Genomic DNA, 23,307 nt, shown 5'->3' on the forward strand with positions numbered 1-23,307 from the left:
CGCTTCTCTCCTGGTCAGAACACTTCCACTTTCAGTTGTGAAAGAAAAACCAGGAAGTGAGGTCCCCGAGCACGTTAGAAAGCCCGGCCATGGCCTGGCTCAGGACAGCTCTGAGCCGGGCAGAGCTGGGGATGCTGTGAGCTGGGGCTGGCTGCCTGCATGGACACTCTGAAGCCACCCTGTCCCTCGAGGAACCGGGGTTGAGGGAAAAGCAACAGGGACTCGTGGGCCAGGAAGAACTCGGAGCCAGGAAGCCCCATTCACTGGAAGCGCCAAGAAATGCAGCCCCTGCACAGGGTAAGGGGACCATCTGGGGGACGGGGACGTTATGCAGCCAGGGTCTTGGGAGCATGCAACAGAGGCTGAGGGGTCATCCTGACCCCAACCTCAGTGAAGCAACTTAGAATCTAGAGCCTGCTGTGTCCCATTTGCCTGGCATGCTCTCTCTCCCTCAGTCTCTAAGGGACAACTTTACACCCTGTGTATCAGGAGGGGCGAGGAGAAGGAGGAATGTGGGGCATGGATCAGAATTTCTTTCTCCTGCATCTCTTGGGGGAAGTGAACCACAACAGAGACCTATTTTGTGGACCCAAGCATCTGGCATAGTTCTCCAGTGGGAAGCTGGTTTGCTCTCATTTTTCATGTTGGACTTTGACTCCCTCCTATGGTAAGAGCTGATGGAAGAAATTGATAGGATGGTTTGTGAATGAAGCTGGGTTTACTTTAGAGGTAGGGCCACAGGTTAAGTCTAAGATGCATTTCAAAGACCTTCGAGGAGTGAGCATTGGGAAGGGACTCCATAGGTGGGCCCTGGTACCTTCTGTGGGTATCAGTCTTTTTTGGTGGTCTGAAAGGTAGGATTGAATCTGTAGCTCCAACTTGTAGGTGATAGATACTCTATAACAAAAGCAGTCTTAAAAACGAAATAAAAGACTGATTTAGTAAAAAAGAAAAAAAATGGGGTAATTGGTTTTGCTTAATACCACGCTTTATATTCTAGCATGCAATCACTCTCTGGTGGTCCCTCCAATTAATAAGTATTTGGGATGAACACAGAATATGTCTCAGAAGAGGCACGGCATAAAATTTTGTAAGCATCACTTGTGTGTTTGGCTTAATAAAAGGAACAAAACCCTAAATAAAACAAGAGTCTTGAATGCAAATGCTTATAGAGCAGGCAGGTGATATAGATAAGTAAAGTAAATGGTGTATAATAAGATGCTGGTGGTGAGGACTCTAGAAAAATTCAACTCAAGCATACTCCAGATAGCTGCATTCAAATTTAGTTGTTTTAAACACTGTCCAAACCAAGTAGAATGTTTCAGCCAAGCATTTAGCTGGGTCTAATAAAAATAGCCTTCTACTATAACTTCTTGAGGACAAAGAGACCACAGTATCAGTGTGTCATTGCACCCCTGAGCAGTAAACATGCAGCGAGGCTATAGGTACTACCAGGAGAGTGGAGGTCGAGGAAGGAGAGAGAGCTATGCATGCAGAGAGGGAAGATAAGCCACTGAAGTACCAGCACACAGTAGGTACTCATATTTAATTAAGACAATCTTCTGAGGTGGAGAGTTTCACCATTTGAGGGTTGAGAAAGTAGGATCAGAGAGGTGAAGCAGCTTTCTCAAGGTCATAAAGCAAGCAAGTTGTCCCACTGGGATTGAAGCTTCAGGCAGTCGGATGCTAAAAACTGTCCTTCATTGAACACTCACACGAAGGATTAGCTTTCCTTCAGATTTCCTGGAAAATTAATTTGTAAGCAGATTTTCATATATAGTTAGTTGGGCAGATACTGAGTTTGCACATTTATTTCATAATTTTCAGGTTGACATTTTTCTATAAATACAAATATTATGGCTACCATTCGTTGAACATTTTCTATGGGACAGCATCGTGCTTAGTGTCTTATCGGGCTTTTAAATCTCAATATTCAACACAATCCTATGAAATAGGTACTTTGTTTTATAGATGAGAAAACTGAGGCTTAGAGATAGTGAATCTGGACAACTATGAATAGATTGGATCTGAAATTTAGACTCTGGCTCCCTTAGCTCTGAGGGTGAGCTGTGCCTCAATGTCTGATGAGGCTAGTTTTAGCACATAGGCCAAAGAATTAGAAACGGGGAAATTTTCTTTTTTTAAAATCCTCCCACCTCAAATCCATAGAGATGAGAAGCAGATTGGTGGTTGCCAAGGCCTGGGAGTAGGGAGGCATGGGGAGTGACTGCTTAACAGGTACATGGCTTCCTCTCAGGGCAATGAAAATAGTTTGGAACTAGACAGAGGTGGTGGTTGCACAACACTGTGAATGTACTGAATGCCATTGAACTGTTCACTGCAAAATGGTTAATTTTATGTTATGTGAACCGCACCTCAATTAAAAAAAAAACTTCTCCCACCCCTAGGCAGGTAAGTTTCCGAACCAGGATTTGGCAATGTTTTAAAAACCAGGAATGCAGTGTCTGTTCCTGTCTGTCTCCTATGCCCAGCCAACAGATGCACTGACCCTCGGCTGGGGTGCAGCTGGAGGTGACACTCGTGCTGGCAGCTCCATGCAGGGGTGACGTGTTCCCAGCAGCCATGAGTTCAGGCATCATTGTTGTCAGTATGTCCTGCTGTAAATGCGTCTAGCTCTGTTTCTCCCATATGTGACTGCACGTCCTAAAGTCAGAAATGGACTCTCTCAATAGCTCTTCCCCAGTGCAGGGCCTGACACTTCCCATGTTATCAATTCATGTTGTTTGAATTAATACATGAGTTTTGGAGTTTGGAAGGTCAGACAGCCCATGTGCTGCTGTGGACAGGCCATGGTATCAACCCTCTTTGGGGATGCTGCTAGTAGATCTCTCAGTCTTCATGGGTCTTTCTCTTCTAATAGTTGTGAGAGGCTTGTGGGAGGATGTGGGTGCCAAGAGATGGGGGAGGAGGCTGGGTCAAAGACTATGCCTTCTCCAACTAGAAGTGCTCTGTTTAGATAGAAATGAGGAGCCATTGAGACCTTTGCATGTAAGCGGAAGGGCAGTTATTGTACAAAGACCATGACCTTCTCTTCTCTTTTGGGATGTCTCGTAATAGAACATTTAATATTGACCAGGACTTGAAAAGTGAGGAAAATGGAAGAGGGACAAGGAAGCTAGTCTTTACTGAGGGCTTCCCATATACCCAACGATGTACCAGAAGTTCTACACAGAGTTCACCTTTCAAGTAGGGATTATCACCTGCCTCTTCTGTGCACAGTTGAGGAAAACTGATGCTCAGTGACATTAACTAACAGTCTCCACAGCCACACATCTGGTAAGTGGTAGAGCTGTTGCTGTGCTACCTGAAAAGGCAATGGCCTTGAAAGTTTGCCCCTGGAAATGCGACTGTTGGTGATAAAGCTTGTTATTTGACCTTTGAGTCTGGTGAGTCCTGACCATTGGTCAAGCGGGTAGTGTGAGGGCTAATTCTGCAGAGACAAGGCAGGGAGGCCTCTTGCACAAACTCTTGCATCAGCCCATCTTATCCTGGCATGGGTGACAAGGACCTATCACTCTGTCCAGCCTACCTTTTTACAGGCCCTCTTATCAAGTCCAGTGAACTTCTGACACTGCTCTTTACCTGGGTTTTCTCATAATTCACTTGGTCAGCAACAGGCTTGGGATGCCCTTCGGGAGTGTTTACTGGGACAAGGTTTTCCTCAGGGCAGGCAGGGCTGCTGAACTGTGATGTGTTTGAAGCTCAGGAGTGGATAAAGGTTGGCTACATAAACCTGAGCTCTCTTTTGTCGCCTACTTTCCTCATCCTATGGATGGCTCAACAACTATCCTATGATGTCTTAACAGGCTGAGTTTAGAGGCTCTTAGTATTTGACTTCATGAGGGCTTAAGTTAAATACCGTTCAGCTCAGCTGGCCAAGGCCCACCCCAAACCCCAGGCTCTCTGTTGTTTGTGAGCAAAATGAACCCACTGGAACAGTGCCTGCATCAGGCCCCAGACGCCATCTCCTTCAGGGATGTTTTTATTTTTCCATTCAACTAAAGATGGACCCTCTACCTCTATCAGAAATATTTCTTCACTATTTCCCTCCCCTAAATGTCCCACTTTTCCCACTTTCGTGCCCTAGCCATGTGTGGTTATTTTCCTTCTTCCCATCCACTTAGGCTCTTCCAACCTAATGGGATGACTGGTCTCTTCATTCTTCAAGTGGATAGAGAGACACAGACAACAGTTGAGAAAGATGCTTTGGTGACAGTGACCCTGCTGGAATCACAGTCAGGGTCTTACTAGCCATTAGCTTTATTTGTGGGATCAGTATCCTTCATTGCCCCTGGAAAAGAGACTGTTGGCAATAAAACCAGGGGATCAAGGATTATACATCGTTGAGGTTCTAGTGCTCCATGTAGGCATTTTAATCTACTCCAGTCTACACAGATCTCTCCCTTCTTTAAACTCATGAGCTCATCCCACCCTCTGAGTCATTCTGTAAGTGTTTTTAGTGTTTAGATAGACCTGTAAGTCCCCAGAGGGCAGGAGTTATGTCTTCTAAATGTTTGTCCCTCAACACATGGCACAGTGTGGATACGCAGGTCCAAGATTGTTGTTTGCCTTATTGAAAGTTAATGTATATTAAAAGTGCAGAGAGTAAACACATCCCTTGCCACACACATACTTCTCCAGTCCACCAAGTGCTGCCAAAGCTAGGGTACACCCCATAGACTGCTTGTCCTAAAGTACTGTGACTGCCTGGGGAATAGGCTCTATTCCCTGCTAGACTAGGAACTCTAAGCATGCTTTCCCCATGCTGAACACACTTCCTGGCACATAATAGGTGCTCAGATATCCAAATGCATGTGTCATGAGTGAACCTTGACCTTGCTCAGGTCGGGCTGCTTAGCATTGACTTTCTCGTGATGTGAAGCCCCTGGCTGTGGCATTCCTGATGAAGACTTAGCAGACTCTGTCTCCCTCTGTGTATAAGAAGCACATTGTATTTCCTAGGGGATTGAATTCTGCAACCTGTTTCCTTCAACAAACTCCCTCCACAGTTGCCTTTCTCTAACTTGTACCAGGGGTCAGTAAAAGGAGAATGTGACTCACTAACAGGAGGTTCCCACTGTACCTTGGGTACCGTGCTAGGCGCAGTAGAATCCAAAGGCTAGGACAGCCTCTGCAAGGGAAGGGTCACAGCACAGAGATGTTCACTGAGTCACGGGAAGCCTCATGGAGACCCAACCATGAGGAAAGAGCTAATCCTCCTCCACATCTTATAACCCTCCTGAGCTCTGGATCCCATAGCTTTTCCTGTGCGATTCAGCAAAACAGTTGTCACCAGTGGATATGCATCAAAAGCCTGAATGATTTATTTATGGTATGTTTGATTGTGGGCCACAGAACCCATCCCAAGCCTAGACTCTCACCCTTTCTCTGCCTGCTGTCTTGGAAATTGGAGCTGTTGGACGCAGCCTAGCAATTGAACTAGGGAGGGAGAGATGTAGGAGGTTAATACTACTTACCTTTTAAAAAAATTTACAATCAAATGGAATCTTTCCGTGCTATGGAAATAACTACTGAGCCACCTCCTGGGGATTTATAGGACTCCCTTTGATAATGCTGTCTTCCTGCTCTGCCCAGAGCCTCCATGAAGACTAGGAGGAGACCCTTTCCCATCTGCCTGGGGACACAGATAATGTGAGGAGGTGACCTGAGGGTCTGGGCGCTGGAGAGTGGCTGGGAAGTTATCTGCAGGTTCACAGGTCAGGATCTTCTCATCTAATTGGAGTAAATGATGGAAGATATACTTTCCAGGCCCCTCTGGCCCTATGGCTCAGCCTTTACCTTTGCTCTAGTTTCTTATCTTCTGGAGGAATGAATGAAAAAATTTCCATCCCTAGAGCTGCAGTCCAGACTGGATTATTCAGTGGCTTGGAAGCATTACATAACATGAGCACTTGGAAAATGTGTGTGTCAAACGTGGTTTTGGTGGTGGGAGAGGCGCACTTGTAGAAGCAAAGCTATAGTGGATTCACATAAAATGTCACTAACTGAGGTGGTGGAACTTTCTAAATCAGCTGCCTGAGTCAGAGGTGGGATTACACAGACTTGGCCATTTTATTGTTTGGTGATTTTTTTTTTAAAGCATGCATATTTCAGATGAAATAGCACATGTTGTTAAGTGTTACCTTCCCAGTGAGACCTACTCTAAGCTCCCTAATTAAAACTCCCCCCCCCACACTGTACACCCACCCTCTTTCTCTGCTCAATTTTTTTTTTTTCCCATATCATACCATATAATCTAGTTATTGTTCAGGCTTGTTGTCAAACCCCCTAATAGAATACAATCCCATGAGGGCAGGGTTTTCACTGCCATACCCCTAGCACCTGGAACAATGCCTGATACTCAATCAAGCCCTTCAAAATCATTTGACTGAATGACTGAATACCCAAATCTTTCTGAAAAATCCATTCATGATTTCTCCTCTTCCATCTTTCTTTTCCTATGAGTATTATCCTTTCAGAAATGCAAATGCATATACAATTTGTCACAACTGGGAACATAATGTGTACACTGTCCACGTGTGTTTCTTCCTACTTGGCAATCGATCACAGAGCTCTTTTCATCTCAGTACATACAGATTTACACTCTTCTTTTTAATACCTGCCAAGAGTTCCACTGTGTGAAAGTGCTATAATTTATTTGCTTATTCTCCTATCAAGGAAGGCTTTCCTGAGTTCTTACATTACAAACAATCCTATAGCTTTAATGATGATAAATATAATAACTAATACCTGAGCCTATGTGCCAGGCATGGTTCTAAGCACATTACACAGACATTAGCTCCTTTAATCATGGTGACAGCCTTAAGAGGGAGACAATATTATTGCCACTTCACAGATAAGAAACTATACAGAGGTTAAGTTACCTGCCCTAGATCACAAAGAAGATGACCCAGCAGAGTTTGAGCCCAAGTAGTCTAAGAACCCACATTCTTAACCAGTACTTTATAAGTCACCGGAGATGCACTTTATTGAGCTGATCTCTTTCTACAGGATAAATTGATGTACAGTATAAATCATTAGGGCATACATTTTAAATCATGGTAGAGGGCACTGGGCACATCTCTAAGAAGCTGTACCAAATTTATGTTTCCACAATTAACATTGCAGTTTACACTGTTTGGTCACTACTAAGCTAATGCGCGGGGAAAAGCCATTTCATTTAAATTTACATTTTTAAAAACTATTAGAAAAGTTGAACGTCTTTCTCTAATTTTGAGAAACCTGTTTGTTTTGCTGTGAACTTTCTGGTCGTGTCCTCTGCCCTTATTTATTGGGTTTTTTTTTTAATTGCCTTCTGAGCTTTCTTTATTATGGAAATTAGCTCTTTGCCTGTCCGGGGTATTTGATACTTTTCCAGGTTTACCTTTTGACTTTGTCTTTTGTATCTTTTCTACAGGGCAATTTTTAAAAAAATTGTTATTACATCAAACTTGCCAACATTTCTGTTTATAGATTTGAGGTTTTATGTCTCTCTTGATTCTTCCCCATGCCAAGATTATTAAAAAAAAAATTCTCTTATACTTTTTTCCCCAAAATATATTTATGGTTTTTATTGTTTCATATTTAAGCCTTTCATCCATCTGCAACTTATTTTTGTTGTAAGACAGTAACCAGCTTTATATACTCTCCCTGGATAGCTACCTTGTTTTCTCAACACATTTATTGTAAGTGAAAAAAAATGTGTTTTGATTTGAAATGCAATTTGCTATATGAGAATAGCATCCACTGGGTGTATTTCAGGATTATTCTACTAAATAGATTTGTCTATTTGTGACTAATAGGAAATTTCTATAACTCTATAATAAGTATTCAAATTTGGTAATGTTTACCTCTCTGCCACTTACTCAATTCCTGCTATTTTTCAAATTTTTTTTGACTCTTTTTGTAAGTTTTATTTTTCCAGGTGAACTTCAGAAGTAACTTTTTAGTTCCCAAGAAAATCTTATTGGTCTTTATTAGGGTTGCATTAGATGTACAGATAGGGCCCTTGATATTTCAGGTATGTTCATTTTTCAAGCCTTCTTATATGCATCAGATCCAAACTTTTTTTTATTCCTATAGGTTTTACACATTTGTTCTTATATACACTATTGTAAATGGTATCTTTTTGATGGCTTCAAATTAATTATTTGTATGAAATATAGGAAAGCTATTGACTCTCAGGGTACCAATTTTGGTCACTGACCACCTTATTGAATTATCTCAGTAGTTATAAAGGTAAAAAGTACTAATTGTCTCTTATTTTCTTAGACAGTTTTTAGGATTTCTCCATTCAACTGGTTTTTTGTTTTTTGGTTTTTTTTTTAAGTTGGGAAATATGAGCACTAATTTTTATCTCGGATCTAACTGAATGCTGACCCTTTTGATCTTTGAATCATTTTAAGTAACATGGACAGCTGCAACTGACATTTCTTGGGAACAATGTTTTTTCATATTAGGCTTTTCTCTGACTGGTTGAGTTTTGTGAAACAGGTTCATTGTCTCAAATCATGTTATCTTTTATTTCTCTAGTAGAAGAAAACTACATGTGATACAGAAAAGTAAACTGGTATAAGAAAAGGTGAAAAAGCCCTTAGCCCCAGGGCTCTGAGGAAATTGGGTGAAGGATCTTGCAATAGAACCCATACCTGACTCACATTCATTGCATATTAAGGAAAAGGTTATCAGATCCTTCCAGGTATGCTTATGATGCTCTTGGTTTATAATGTCCTACTGACCTTTTGCCATTACTTTGGAGTTTGTCTGTGTTTAAGGACTGAGATGGAGTCCTAATAAGTTGAGTGGCAGGAATTTAGAGAAAATAACAAAGGAGACTGGGTTAGATTGAAAGCCCAGCCCAGAAAGTGAAACTTTTGTATACAGACTCCTAAATAACACACAGGTCCCTTTGGAGTCATTACAAGTTGTAAAAACTTATGACATAGTCTCTAGGAGAGAGTAAGTAATTCATAGCATGGAAGAATGTGTTAACTAATTGGGTATAAGAACCTGGAGACTTTGATCTCCCTTTTAATGAGCTTTCTATCACCACGGGATGAGTCCATACATGCAAGCAGGCAGAGAAACCAATTAAATCCAAATAAATGTGTGCCACTTTCTAGAAGGTAGATTTCTTCTATAAAAAAAAAAAAAAAAAACGAAAAAAACTTGTAATTGCAATTTATATCTCATTATTGCACAGAAAATAATTAGTTCTCCAGGCCTAAAAGCAAAGATAATTTGCCTTATTGTTAGAATTTCATAAACCCAGGGTCACAGAATGATTTACTTCTTGGCTAGACTTTCTGCCCACTTAACCAATGTAGATGACTTCTTTCTCATTCTTTCAAGCCTAGAGGGGTAGACTGATCCTGAGTAGTCCTTGATGTGTTGTTAGAAATACACCCTCATCATCATTCAACACCATAATTCAATACCTTACCAAAGTATTGATCTGGGAATAACCAGACCTGAAAGATTCATAGCAATAAACATGGTTGACCAAAAACTTGAATATTAGAGAAGAAGGGGCCCTTTAGAGACTTTATCCAAAGAAAATGAGACTTAATGAAGAAATGCTGCTGTTCCAAATCCACAAAGAAGCAAAATCCAAAGCTGACTGTGGGTTGGTCATAACTTAGACACTAGGACCAATCCAGGAAGCTTGCATAAGGTATGAAGGCAGAAGATGTCCTTTGACTAGCTTGAAAATCAAAGATGTTAAGAACCAGGAGATGAGTGATTTTGGTTATGACCATCCATACCACAGAGGAGCGTGGATGGCCCTGGACTGAATCAAGGGGAAGGGTAGAAGACAAATGGGCATCCTGGGGTCTGGGGCATGTTGCTATCACCACATCAAAAAGCAGAGGAAGCTTTCCACTTGGGGCTACCCCAGTGTGTATTTGCTCAGCCATCTGTGGATGACCTGAAACTGGAACTCTCAGACACAGCATGACAGAGCTCTCCTTCCTGTTCTTTACAATTTTTGCACTTCTCTCTTCCCCATTTTTTCCCAACAAGGAGTGACGTTAAAGGGGAGATGAAATGCCATCACAGGGCTTCTGTGGAGCAGCTGAATCGGAATTGTAATTTGAGTCACACAGAACACATGATAAGAATGGTGATGGCTTTAATTCTCATTTATTTGAGCATAACTGGAGGTGGTAACACATTCTACAGGTTAGAATGGTAACCAGAGCTTCCCAGTCCAGTAATGGTGTGACCCGAGGGTCTTGCCTTCTCTCAGGCCTTTATTTTGTCCCATTTAAACAGTGAGAGAGTTACCTTATATGGTTGCAAATCTTCTCTTGTGCTGACATAATAAGGTTAAAAATGGGTGTGTGTATTTTTGTGCATTAAAAAGGAGACTGTCAAGATAGTGAAAAGACAATTTACAGAATGGGAGAAAATACTGTAAATCATATAGTGATAAGGGTCTAGTATCCAAAAAATGTAAAAAACTCTTACAACTCAACAACAAAAAGACAAACAACTCAATTAAAAAATGGGCAAAGGACTTGAGTAGATATTTCGTCAAAGAAGAAATACAGATGGCCAGTAAGTACATAAAAAGATGCCCAATATCATTAGTCATTAGGGAAATGAAAATGAAACCACAATGAGATACCATTTCATACCCATTAGGATGGCTATTAAAAAAAAAATAGCAGTTTTGGTGAGGATGTGGAGAAAATGGAACCCTCTTACTTTGGTGGTTGGAATGTAAAATAGTGGAGCCACGGGGGAAAACAGTTTGGTAGTTCCTCAAGAAGTTAGACATAAAGTTACCATGTGACCCAGCAATTCCTCTCCTAGGTATACAACCTAAAGAATTGAAAAAAGGTATTCAAACCAAAACTTGTGTACAAATATTTATAACAGCAGCATACACAATAAACCCTAATATTTATCAACTGATGAATGAATAGACAAAATGTGGTATATCCATACAATGGAATAGTATTCAGCTATGAAGAGGAATGAAGTACTGATACATACTATAACATGACTGTACCTTAAAAACATGCTGCGTTAAAGAAGTCAGACACAAAAAGTCACATATTTTATAATTTCATTTATATGAAATATTTAGAATGGGTAAATCCATAGAATCAGAAAGCAGATTAGGCACTTTCTCTAGGGCTTTGGGGGAGGAGAGAATGGGAAATGACTGTTTAGTGGGTACAGGTTTTTCTTTTGGAGGGGTGATGAAAATGTTTAGAACTAACTAGAAGTGATGGTTGCACAACATTGTAAATGTACTAAATGCTGCAAAATTGTACATTTTAAAATAGTTAATTCTATGTTATGTGAATTTTATCTCAATTTTTTTACAAATGTGGAGGTAGCAGGGAGGAACCATCTGAAACTCTGTGCATCTCCTACTTGAGTTGGATACCTGATCAGTGATAGCAAACTAAGAGAATAGGCTATTTCAGGGGACAAATAAATACATCCTTCAGTGTCTTCTGCAAATAAAATCCCTCACCAGTGTGGGCGAGGTATTTTCATTCTCATGAAACTGTGGCCTGGACATTTGTAACTATCTCCTTCATCTGTAATGAAGTGGTCGGTCTCATCCCATTTGTGGGGAGTGTGACTGAAGTGTGTCTAAAAGGAAAAATCAGGAATTAACAGATCATGGTCCGAATTAAATTAGGAGGTGTTCTTGTTTATCCCATTCCAGACCTTTGAAACTTGCTATTAGTGAAAATCGAAGTTCCACAAAAATCTCATCTACTGGGTTATCTAGGGGGAAAAAATCTGGCAATCTGGTGACCTCAGCCCCACATTACTATGTGGTAACAATCAACTGGGATTGGTAGCAGGTGCCCCCTTGAGACTGGTCATGGATTCCCTATCCCTTCTCTCCCATGCGTTACCTCCCAGCTCTTTGTCTTCTCTCCTCTCCCCCCACCACCATGCCACCACAACCAAACAGAAATTTCACCTTTAGACCCTACTGTGAAGACATTGTTTGCAAAGTCTATTAGAATATAAATCTACCTTCTGAAAGAAGAGGGTAAAAGTCTTCCATGCAATAATTTGTTCCCATAGTCGAGAAGGAGGGTGCAGATAAGGCTCTCTTAATTTGCAGGTGAGATCAGCGCAGAGGGAAGAAGCCCATATAAGATACTACCAGGCCTGTGGCAGTGTTGCAGCCTGAGGCCAGGGGTTGGTGGTGGGCAGGACGGGTGAGCGCACGGCAGGCCTCTCCTCCCAATTGGCGCTGCAACCTGCTCTGTCAATTTCACAATTTTCCCTGGGGCCGTCTCCCTTCTCTGCCTGGGTTGGAGAACAGCATCCTCCTTGAGATCTGGCTCTCAAATGCTTTCTTGCCTCCCGGAGTGCCGCCTCACCATACAAGTTCAGGTAAGGCTGGATTCCAAAAATCCCAGCTCTCAGAATCCTGCCAGGTGGTCACAATGGCACCTTTGTTGTTACGTAACCTAGCACGTGTGGCACCTACGTTTGTTTTTGTTTTCTCATTCTCCCTCTAAATGTAATGTGGAAGGAAACAGGAGCTGGGGGCTATCATCCTAGTCTCTGGAAGTTCAGTTTTCTTGCATTAAATGGACTGCAAAGTCAGGTAATAACCTATCGAGGGGCAGAAAAAATGATAAGAATGACTCAGGATTTTTTTCTGACTTTTCCAGCCCCCACACAAAATTCTTATGTCCTATATCCTTTCTAAGATGAAAGTAGTATTAGACTTAAGTGAGAAGATTCCAGATGCCCGCTAATGGCAGCTGCCCTAAAGCTCTAAGAGCAGCTATGCTCTTGATCTGATAAAACTTTTTATTGGGCTTGCTTTGTTCTTTTGATTTTGAGTGGGAACATTTAACCTCATCTCTGAGATACTGTTCCCTCAGGCGTGGTGGTAAACTTTGAAGAAGGCAAATTCTGAACCTGTCAGGTGCCAGACAAAATCAGTCTCTTTGAACTCTGACAAGAATCTATAAGAAAAGAAAAGAAAAAAAAATGAGTTGTGGTTTTGTAGATTTTAATAAGAGAAGCAGCAATGAAAAAAGGTGTGTGACCTTGGACAAGTCACTTTAACCCAGGAGCTTCCCTCCTCTCTTCTGTGAAATACTGCTTTACAGCATTGCTTTGAATTAAAGTAAATGAACCATACAAACACTCCAGCTCAGGGCATATAGTTCGTGCACATATGACTGCTGCCGAAAGGTGTGAGGAGACCATTGAAAAAGATGGCTTGGGAAGGGTATATTGCTAGGACCTGCCCCAAAGTTGTTAAAGTATTTTGAAGCTGAACTAGGCTGGAAACTATGAGAAAAGCTGGGTGGGGGAAAGCCTTTGCTGCTTTTAGTTCCTTGAGATCTCTTCCTGGCCTAAATCTTCAATGCTCACCGTGTGTCAGGCTCATTCTCCAGCACCCTTTCTGTGTACCTGGCTAAAGTTTGCCTCCTGGAAAAATGATTCCTCTGGGCTCCCTAGAGAGGACAGTGGACACGGCACGTTGGAACGCTGTTGATCTCTCAAACCCTCCTAATTCTCCAAAAAAGAAAGCAATGAGCAAGGCATATCTGGCCAGAAGGAAATGTCCTTCGTGCAAAATGAATGACTTCTAAAACCTGTGGCATTACCTCTACAGAGGTCTTCTCTTCTGTTTGGCTTAATTGGGGGAAATCCAGCCAGAAAAGTCCTTCCTGCCCGTCGGTCTGCCTGGGCAGCGGAAGCTCTCCGGTGCACCCTCCTCTCACTACCAGCTTGTGTTGGGTCCAGAGGCCACCTTCTAGGTTTTGCAGGCCAAAAATAAATGGGCGGTCACTTCTCAAAATTAGCTGGGAAATGATTAACTCGTTTCCTTTGATCCTTTCCGCTCTGTGCGAGGACAGTCAAGTAGCAGGGGTGGAGAACGCATTCTATTATTTTTAACATTGCCAAGATAAACAGAGAGAGAAATCCTACTATCAGAGAGTTCCAACTCTATCTGGAGGCCATTTCCTCTAAATTTTTCTTCCTCCCCTTCCCTTTTTTTTTTTAAGGTCTGACTTTCCTGCTGCTATTCACAAAGATGCTTTTTATTTTTAATTTTTTGTTTTCCCCACTTCCAACCCCGGCACTGATCTGCATTCTGACATTTGGAGCTGCCATCTTCCTCTGGCTGATCAACAGACCTCCTCCAAGTTTACCTCTCATTGACCTGAACCATCAGTCTGTGGAAACTGAGGTAACTTACCACACATCTTTCTAATTTGTCAACTTTGATTGAACACAAACTGTAATTCAAAACCTGGGGATAACTCATGAAGGGGGTTGGGTGTAGTAAGAAAAAGTAAAACTTTTAGGTAATGAATAAACAGACAATCTACAAATTTAAATTTCTATTACTGGCACATTCTCCTTTGTAGTAAAAATGAAACCACAGCTAGATCATATGATGCCAGTAATCTAGATTGGGGTTGACAAACTACAGCCCTTGGGTAAACTCCGTCTTTTTTTGTGCGATTAGCAAGCTAAGAATAGTTTTTACATTTTTAAAGGGATAAATTTTTTTTAAATGGACAGATCATATATGTTTCACAAAGTATAAAGTACTTACTTTTTAGCCCTTTAGAGAAAAAGTTTGCAGACCCATGATCTAGATGATTGAGTGAGTACTTGGGGAGCAGGAGAACATTTTCATTGAGATGCCCAACGTGGTTGGCCGGTGAGCTCAGTTGGTTAGAGCGCAGTGTTCTAACACCAAGGTCAAGGGTTCGCAGGTACCCAATGTGTGAGAATGGTAAAAAAAAAAAAAAAAAAAATCACTTCCTTGAGTTAAATTCTAGCTTTGAGTTAATATTCATTCTTAAAACTAGTAGTTGAACTGGACTTGTTGCCCTGACTTTCTCACCCAGCCTCCTGCATCTGTAAGCAAACTGAAAGCTCCAAGAAAGTCCTCCTCACCTTTCCTTCCCTCTGCCTCCATAAATATTAGTTTTCATCATCAACCCTCCTAAGAGAAAAAAGCATTCCTGTTCCCTCACAAGGCTAACCCCTTCTGTTTTCTTTACAATCTTTTATTTATCTAATCGGGAATCTTACTGCTGCTTTGCCACTCCCCACCCCACCCCCTTTATTGGTATGTTTGCATATTCGATTATTCAGTTTCTTAAGTGGCATCTTCCTATCCTGCTGCTTCAGGCCACTATCTCCTCTCAATCCTTCCCTTTGTCAGCAAAGTTTTTTAAGAGTAGTCTGTTGATTTCCTCTGCTGAACTTCAACCCACTGAGATCTGAACTTTTGAGCACTGCCATCTCCTCCAAAGTGCTCTGGGTCACACTCAACCTAACTTCTAAATTCCATGACCTTCAGCCTTCCTCTCACTTGACTTGAGATTTCTTTCTTGAAACTCCTCCTTTAATGAGATTTCTTCCTAATTTTGAGGCAGTCTTCCTATGTCTTTTGGGTTCTTTCCTCTCCTCATCCTGGGATTTCATTCTCTGCATCACATGATTCCTATAAAGCAGGGATTACCAAGTATACTCTGTAAAGACCAGGCAGTAAATAGTTTAGGTTTTGCAGACCATATGGTCTATGTTGCAACTACTCAAAGGTGCTGTTGCATAGTGAAAGAACCAGATAATGTGTAAATGAATGAACATCACTATGTTCCAATAAAACTTTATTTTTGAAAGCAGGTGGCAGGTCAGATTCAGCCCTCAGATTAAACTCTGACAAACCCTGCTCGTAATCCTCACAACTGAGAAAACGTGACGTGAAAAATTTACCTAGAGATTGTGACACCCAGATCTGACTTTCTAGTTCTGATCTCAGTGATGTTCAAGGAATTCGAGCTCTCTCCAAGTCCTTCCTCTGCACATCCTCTCCCTTCACACACACGCACACACACATGCATGCACACACACACATGCACACATGCACACATGCACGCATGCAGGCGTGCGCGCGCATCCTTTTCTGTTCTATTTCAGTTGAATGTATCTCTTCTTATCCAGATGCCTGCAGTTAAGAGTCTGAATGATCTCTGAATTCTCTCATTGGACAAGGAACTTTATTTTCGATATCTTACCTTGATATGACATCTCACAGAAATCTTCCCTGACGTTCTAAACTAAGTCAGATTCCTTGTTATAGCCTGTGTTACCCTGTACTTTTTATAGCCTTTGTCTTGGCTAGTAATTTACATTTTTGAATGCTTATTTAATTGATGTCTAGTTCTCTCTAGATTAACTTTATGAGTGTTGTACTATTCTATAGCTCCTGTTGTACCTCCAGGACCCATCTCAGGGCTGCTCTTGCAGTTCCAGCTGACGTTTGGACAGATCCTAGCTACTCCCTCTTTCTCAACTGTCCTGCTCTCTAGCTGCCGAGCAGACTCTGCAAGGTGCTTTCTTACCTCCATGCCCTTATCCAGTCTCTTCCTTTAGTCTGGATTGCTCTTCCTTTTCTCTCCTCTACCCTACCCAAACCACATCTTTTCAGTAAATGCTTATTTTTGAAGTCTCCATTGAAATATCGTTTATTCTTTGTAACCTTTCTTCATTTGTTTCCCAAATCGTGTATTTCTTTTTATTACAGTATGTACATCACAGTATGATGCAAGGGTACTTTGAAAAGTTTGTGGGAAAATAGAATTAAAAGATAATACAAATCTTTCCATGAACTTTTTGAAGTACCCTTGTATTTGTGTGTTTTTCCTTCATTTATGAGGTGCTCAAGAGCAGTTATTTTGTCTTAACTCACATCTACGGTATTTGCACAGTACCTCAAACACATACTATATATTCAGTAGAAGTTTAAACTTGATGTGATTAAAAAAAAAAAGATGTAAAACTGTACATATAATCTCTCCTCACATACACATGTGTGTGTGTATATATATATGCCACAGAGGTTACCAAAAACATAACTGTGACAATGGGATTACAGATCTGATTTGGTGGGATTACAGATCAAATTTTCTTAACTCTTTTTTTATGCTTTTTATATTTTCCAAAATTTTTATGATGTGTCCATACTGCAATCTTGTGATTTTAAAAAGTTGATTAAATAGTAAAGAGAACATCCCTGTGACCTCAAAATCAGCATGTCTGTTCTCTTCAATTCAAGCCATAAAGGTTTTGGAAAGGGTGGGGGGAGACTCGGACTTGGCCTAAACTTCGTCTTGTCTCTTAGGGAAGAGCACGGAAAAGTGTTTCCCAGACAGATGGCTTCCTATGTTACTACTTCCCAGATGCCAAGACGATGTATGAAAGTTTCCAAAGAGGACTTGCTGTGTCAGGTAAGCCTGGCAGTCTCGCCTGGCCTGTAAGACTGAGTTGGGGCCTGTTCCATACCTCTTCTTCCCTGCCTCCAGCTGTTTAGATGTGATGGTCCAAGTAGAATCTCAACTGGGATTAGCAGTCAGACTCCTGACTTCTCACCATGTCCTTGACTGCCATACCGTACGACTGGCCCATGCCGCCACTCTTAGTATCACAGAAGGCAATTATCTTTGGACTTTTTTAGAAACACCACCAAATGGGCTTGGATAAGGTGATTTGGAAGAGATAAAATCTTAATATTTATATTTTATATCATTAAACACAAGCTAGACACACGTTTCCATTCAAAATTTGACTGACCAAATTGAGCTGTAGCTTTCTATACCTGTTTCTTTCGGGTGACATTCTGTCCAGGCACATGTTTGCCTCTGTGACTTTTTATTCCTCTCTTTCCTTCTGCCTGTTAACTGTGACTATGAAGATATTAATAGCCAACTCCTGTCAAGTGCTAACTAGGCAATACGTACCGCACATATTATAATCTACTTAATCTTCCCTAAGTCCCAGGAATTGGTTACTTTCACCCCCATTTTTAAAGATGAGGAAATGGAGACTCAGAAGTTCGAGAACATTTCCAAGGTCACAGAACTAGAAAATGTTGGAGCCGATATTGAAATCTAAGTCTGCATGTTTGAATAGATTGTTCTATTTAAGGTCAGCTCTTAAGTATTTCATAAAAGCAGTTACTCCTCAAGACAAGGAAAACTTCTATCTGAAGGCTTCACAGGTGCCTATAATTAGTATTTCTTGCTCCAAATCAGCACTTGTTTAGACTTCTATGCAAATAACAAAAACAAACCAAACATTAGCTTCTTTACTTCTCTAGCAACTTAAGATGGTATATGGCTAATATAGTAGAATTTCCTTGGGGATTTTCTGTTTTTAGAAGTTTTCTTCATTGAGCAGGTGCTGTTATGCTAACTAAAAACCAAGTTATTTAGCATATTATATGTGACACATAAGATAACCTCACTTAGGATTGTTTTTCAATACTAAATTAAAACTAAAGCAATAAGGTTTAGGTGGCTTCTCATGTAAGCAGGCATGAGAAATCTGGCTTTTTACTCCATAGAAAAATGACACTTCTGGTCCTATCTGCGGTTGACATCAACCCTATATGTCCTTTTAACTTCTAGCCAGTAGTTTGTCTATGCTGAGAATCACCTGGGGAGATCGTTTAAAATATATATCCTCTGGCTCCACCTTAGTTTCACAATCACAATTCCATACAGTGAGACCTAAAAATCCCCAGAAAGCTTTGTAATTTTTACAAAGTGGCAACTTCAGCAAGTAGGTGTTAATGGGGGGCTAGGTGGGGGGGCTCTTTGTAGACGACCACATCTTAGAAAAACAAGGTCTGAGTTCAATAAATTAATCAAAGCCTAGGCTGTCACTTGGTCAGCAGTTTGGCTAATAAGCTGAAGCTATTTATGGCACAGAGTTTAATGAGATCTGAGTCTTGGCCCTTTTGGGCCAATTGTTTGGCTTGTTCCTTGGGCGCAGGCTTAGCTAGCGTTTTCACCAATCAAGAGGTGATAAGAAAATGTGGTGTAGTTGCTTTCGCATTCATCAGCTCTACCACTTACTGGATGAGCTTGTAGAAGTTGTCTGAGTCCTTCACAATTCTTAGCACAATGGGGACGGTCACTGTTGGGAAGGCTAAGGGAGTTAATGTGCCCGACATGGAGTAAGCATTCAATAAATGGTAGCTATCGTTGGTGGTTAACGTTAGTACAAACAATCTCATTCATTGGCTGTGACATACTGAAAAAGCAGGACTCCCCACACTCCAGGAAAAGTTATCTGTAGTCTGAGACCTTACTTCTTCAGGTTTCATGCAGCTGTTTCAACAGGAAGAAAAAGTACTAATGTTTCCTTTGGATGATGTCCTCATTCATTTTTTATATCCCTTTGTCAGAGTGGCTGTTTCTTTCCTGCTTTCCTTCCTTCTTCCTCTGTCACCTAGTCTAGAAGTTCACTTATTTGCCCCTGAATTCCTTGTAACCCTCTCTCTGAATGCTTCCTTTTGACAAGACCTGAATTCCTCTCAGCAATTTGGATAGATGCTTTCTATAAAATTTCCTTTCCTTCTAATTTTCTATTGATAATTCGGCCTCATTCTGACTTAGATGAACTTCTGTGGCTTAGCTTTAAGAGCTAACTATATACTTTAGTGAATATATGTTCCCAGACTTATTTATTTATTTATTTATTTTTATTTTATTAATTGAATCAAAATCGATTATACATATTTTGGGGGTTGAACATTGAGATATGTTGATCAAATCAATATTACTAGCATAAATATTGTTACAAATTGTAATTATTCTTTATGCCCCTTGTCCAATCTCTCCCCTTCCCCCATTCCCTCCCCCTCCTCCCTCTAATTACCCTAGATTTCTTCTCTCCTTCTGAAAGAATAATGGTTACTCTGTTAATTTGTTGCCTAGATGTTCTGTCTAATGCTGAGAGATGTGATCAGGTCCCCCAGTATTATCGTAGAGCAGATGCTTCTTCTGTCACTCTGCAATGGGATTTGTGGAAAGAGACATCCTCTTCTTTTTTTTGTCTCTGCTGGTGACTCTTCTTGTGTGAATGCACTCCAGTGGCTGGTGGACCATCTGCGTGGTGGCTGTGGCATCTAGCCGCTTTTGCAGCAGCCATGGTTATTACGGTGGCTATGGTGGGCCACCCACATGGAGGTACTGTTTTTGGTATGCTCCTTGGCACTGGCGGTATGCCTGGTTGTGGGGTGTGTTTGGTTCCCTTCTCTATGCCTCTGGTCACTGGGTGGGCCCCAAGGTGCTGGCTTGGTGTGCCTGGTTGTAGGAGGGGTGTCCAGTCCCCTTCTCCTTGTCCTGGGTCCCTGGGTGGGCTCCAAGGTGCTGGCATGTTGTACCTGGTTGTGGGAGGGTGGTCCGTTCCCCTTCTCCTTGCCCCGGGTACCCAGGCTGGCCCCGATGCACTGGTGCAGTTTGCCTACAAGTGGGAGTGGGGTCCGGTCCCTAGATCCAAGCCTCCAGTTCCCAGGCAGGCCTCAAGGTGCTGGTGGTGTGCCTGGGCCGGAACTAATTTTTTGTCCTTTGCTTCTAACAGGGGGGAACTTCCTGTGGGAACCAGTACTTGAGCTGTGTGGTTGAACTAAATTGCTGCTTTGCTGCTGTTTCCCTAGGGAAGGCTTTTTGTGCAGCTCAGGGTTTAATGGTTGACCTTATAGGTACTTCTGGCTCTCCAGAGACCCGGTGGGTCTTTGTTCTGTAGAATCTCTGATCTGGGCTGAGTTTTTTCATCAAACTGCGCCCCATGCAGTTCTGCATTCCTGACCAGTCTCCTCTGAGTGGTCCTGTGCTGACTGGGGGGCAGATCAGTTGTCCTTGCTGTGCCCCAGTGTTCCCTTGGTGGGCACGTCTCTCCCACCGCCTGTGCTGCAAACACTTCCATGGGACGGGCTGTGTGCCGGTCCCTTGCGATGACTCACCGGCTTCTGAATGGCTCCCTTTTTCAGCTGTTCTGGCCCCTCGCTCCTATATGGGTCCAGGGGAACCCTATTAGTGGTCTTGCTGTCCTGGGGGCCACCAAGGCCTTCTTCTCTCCTGCCACCTCCAAGTAACTCCATCTGGAGGGCACAGCTGTGGCTCCTGCCGGCTCCTGCTCCATGTGCTCAGCAGCTCAAGCCTTAAAGCAGCCGCAGCCCGATATGCTCAGAGCAGCTTTTTCTTTCTCTCATCGTAGTTTCTCCCACCTTCATGAACTCCGTAGGTCTCTTCTCCTCTTCCCCTGGGCTCCAGCAGCCCCAGCTTTGCTGATGTTACCTTTTTATAGTTGTAAATTTGGTTGATTTGTGGGAGAGAGTGACGTTGCGGACCATCCATTCCACCATCTTGCCCAGGCTTATTTTAATTGTGAATAAGCCTGAGTCATTTAGGTGTTTAGAAGTTTAATTCTTCTGTTGTTGAATGTAAGACACAGATTGGAAAAATATTGAAGGCAAATGTATATGTGCCTTCACACGTGTGCATTCTTATAGTTCTTTATGAGTGTCGGTCTAGTACATGAACAGATGATTCAAGAGAGTAAGTAAGACTTAACAAACAAGGAAAAAGATCTCACTTCACTAGCTGTTGAAGAAACTTATACTAAAGTAATAGCTTTTCAAACCTATCAAACTAAAAGACTATTTTTTAGTGGCTGGCCACAGGGATCAAACCCTGGACCTTGGTGTTATCAGCATCATGCTCTTACCAGCTGAGCTAACCCACCAGCCTCCAGAAGGCATTTTTAAAAGACACTACTTAGTATCTATGAGAGTGTGATAAAACTTGATAAGCTGCTAGTGAAAAAAGGAAATTGTCACCATTGCTCCACTAAGCAGTGTGGGTCTAGGTCTCAAAAACCTGACTGTTCTGATTCCCACCCCCTTCCCAGCCCACTTATTTCATTTTAGGGACTGTGTTCTAAGAAAATGCTCTAAATTTGAAATTATCAATTTGAAAATATCACAGCATTATTTAAGTTGACAAACTTGGAAACAACCTCAACACCAACCATGAAATAAGTCACCCTCATAGGTTAGCCCTTAAAATCTCGACAGAAAAGAAACAACATGGGAAAATGTATATCAAGTTGAGGAGAGAAGCAGAATCCCAAATTATTAAATTCATTCCAAATACCTGGAATGAACATAACTCCGTAAAACTATGCAAAGGAACTGTAAAAGGAAATATCAATGTTAATAATGGTGTTTGTGTGATGAGATCGATGGATCATGTTTTGATCTTTTTCTATGTTTTTATGAGCCTCCTTTTCTTTTATTATAGGAAACCTCAATCCAAGATTATTCAATACAGGCCATTTGTGTTTATTTATAGGCTTTTACTTGGTCACGTTATATGGATTAATCCATCTTAATGACTTTCTCTGAATGCCTGTTACCATGGAGGTCACATAGGGAGCACTCAACCAATCCTGTTTTGTAGCATTTCCTAAATGTTTCAAGTATAGTTTACAAGACTCTCTGCCTTTGAGAGCAGAGTACTGATTGCCTTTGAATTTTCTGGACACATAAGAGAAGCTCACATTCTTGCTGGATTTATCCTTTGTGTCTTGCTTCTTCTTAATTCCCATCTCCTTTCTCTGGTCCAAAGGATTTGCAACTGGAACTGATTTTCCTTTAATGTTATGTTTTTAGGCAATGGGCCCTGCCTGGGATATAGAAAACCAAACCAGCCCTACAGATGGCTGTCCTACAAACAGGTAAGTCAAGCCCATGGTTTTAGAAAGATTCTTTTGCTAACGTAGTATCCTGAGTTAATTTGGTCTCTTGTGGGTCTTGACCTCTTTCTCTTTCTCTCTCTCTCTCTCTTTTGCAGGTGTCTGATCGAGCAGAGTACCTAGGCTCTTGTCTCTTGCATAAAGGACATAAGCCATCACCGGACCAATTTGTTGGCATTTTTGCTCAGAATAGGCCAGAGGTAACCATGTTGAGGCTAACTAAAGGAGATGAGTCAGGGTTAAGTTTAAACCCCACCACCAATTCAGCATTCTGACACTTGCTGATGACTTACCAAAGTTACTTTGAGATCATTCTTCTGCTTGAAAGTGTTACAGTTTAGAGCTTCCTTAATTCTTGGTTAAATGTCAAGTGCTCTAATCTAGGTGTTAGGACTTCCCTTATTTTCCAATCCATCATGGGTCATTTTAAGTCAGTCTGATTATTATATAAGGAAAATAAGGAAGCTGTGAGGGACTGAGAAATAAGATTTTGAAAATATTGTGGAAAGGGATGTATTAGATTTGGAACTTGTGTGTTATACTTGAACTAGTAAACCAAGGAACGCACTGCTGTTGCGTCTGCCATAGCCATTTTTCCACAGTGAGTTGGAAGTAGATTTGGGATATTAAAGTGATTGGAATTAAGCTTATCTCCAAGTTCTAGTTAAGTCATTAGGCCTAATATCCTCAGGGAAAGTCTTTGTATGGTTCATATCC

The 23,307-nt window shown here is 41.6% G+C and overlaps 1 protein-coding gene across 1 annotated transcript in view; it reads left to right on the forward strand.

Moving 5' to 3' along the window:
- Window positions 1–159: 159 nt before the first annotated feature.
- Window positions 160–23,307, forward strand: part of ACSL5 (acyl-CoA synthetase long chain family member 5) — a 40,896-nt gene continuing 17,748 nt past the window's right edge. The window contains 6 exon segments of the mRNA XM_063102009.1: window positions 160–250; window positions 253–297; window positions 14,034–14,218; window positions 17,171–17,276; window positions 22,508–22,572; window positions 22,689–22,790. Of these exon segments, the coding sequence (XP_062958079.1) occupies window positions 160–250; window positions 253–297; window positions 14,034–14,218; window positions 17,171–17,276; window positions 22,508–22,572; window positions 22,689–22,790 (594 nt within the window).

Source organism: Cynocephalus volans, chromosome 7 (genome assembly GCF_027409185.1).
Source record: "Cynocephalus volans isolate mCynVol1 chromosome 7, mCynVol1.pri, whole genome shotgun sequence".
Taxonomy (NCBI): Eukaryota; Metazoa; Chordata; class Mammalia; order Dermoptera; family Cynocephalidae; genus Cynocephalus; species Cynocephalus volans.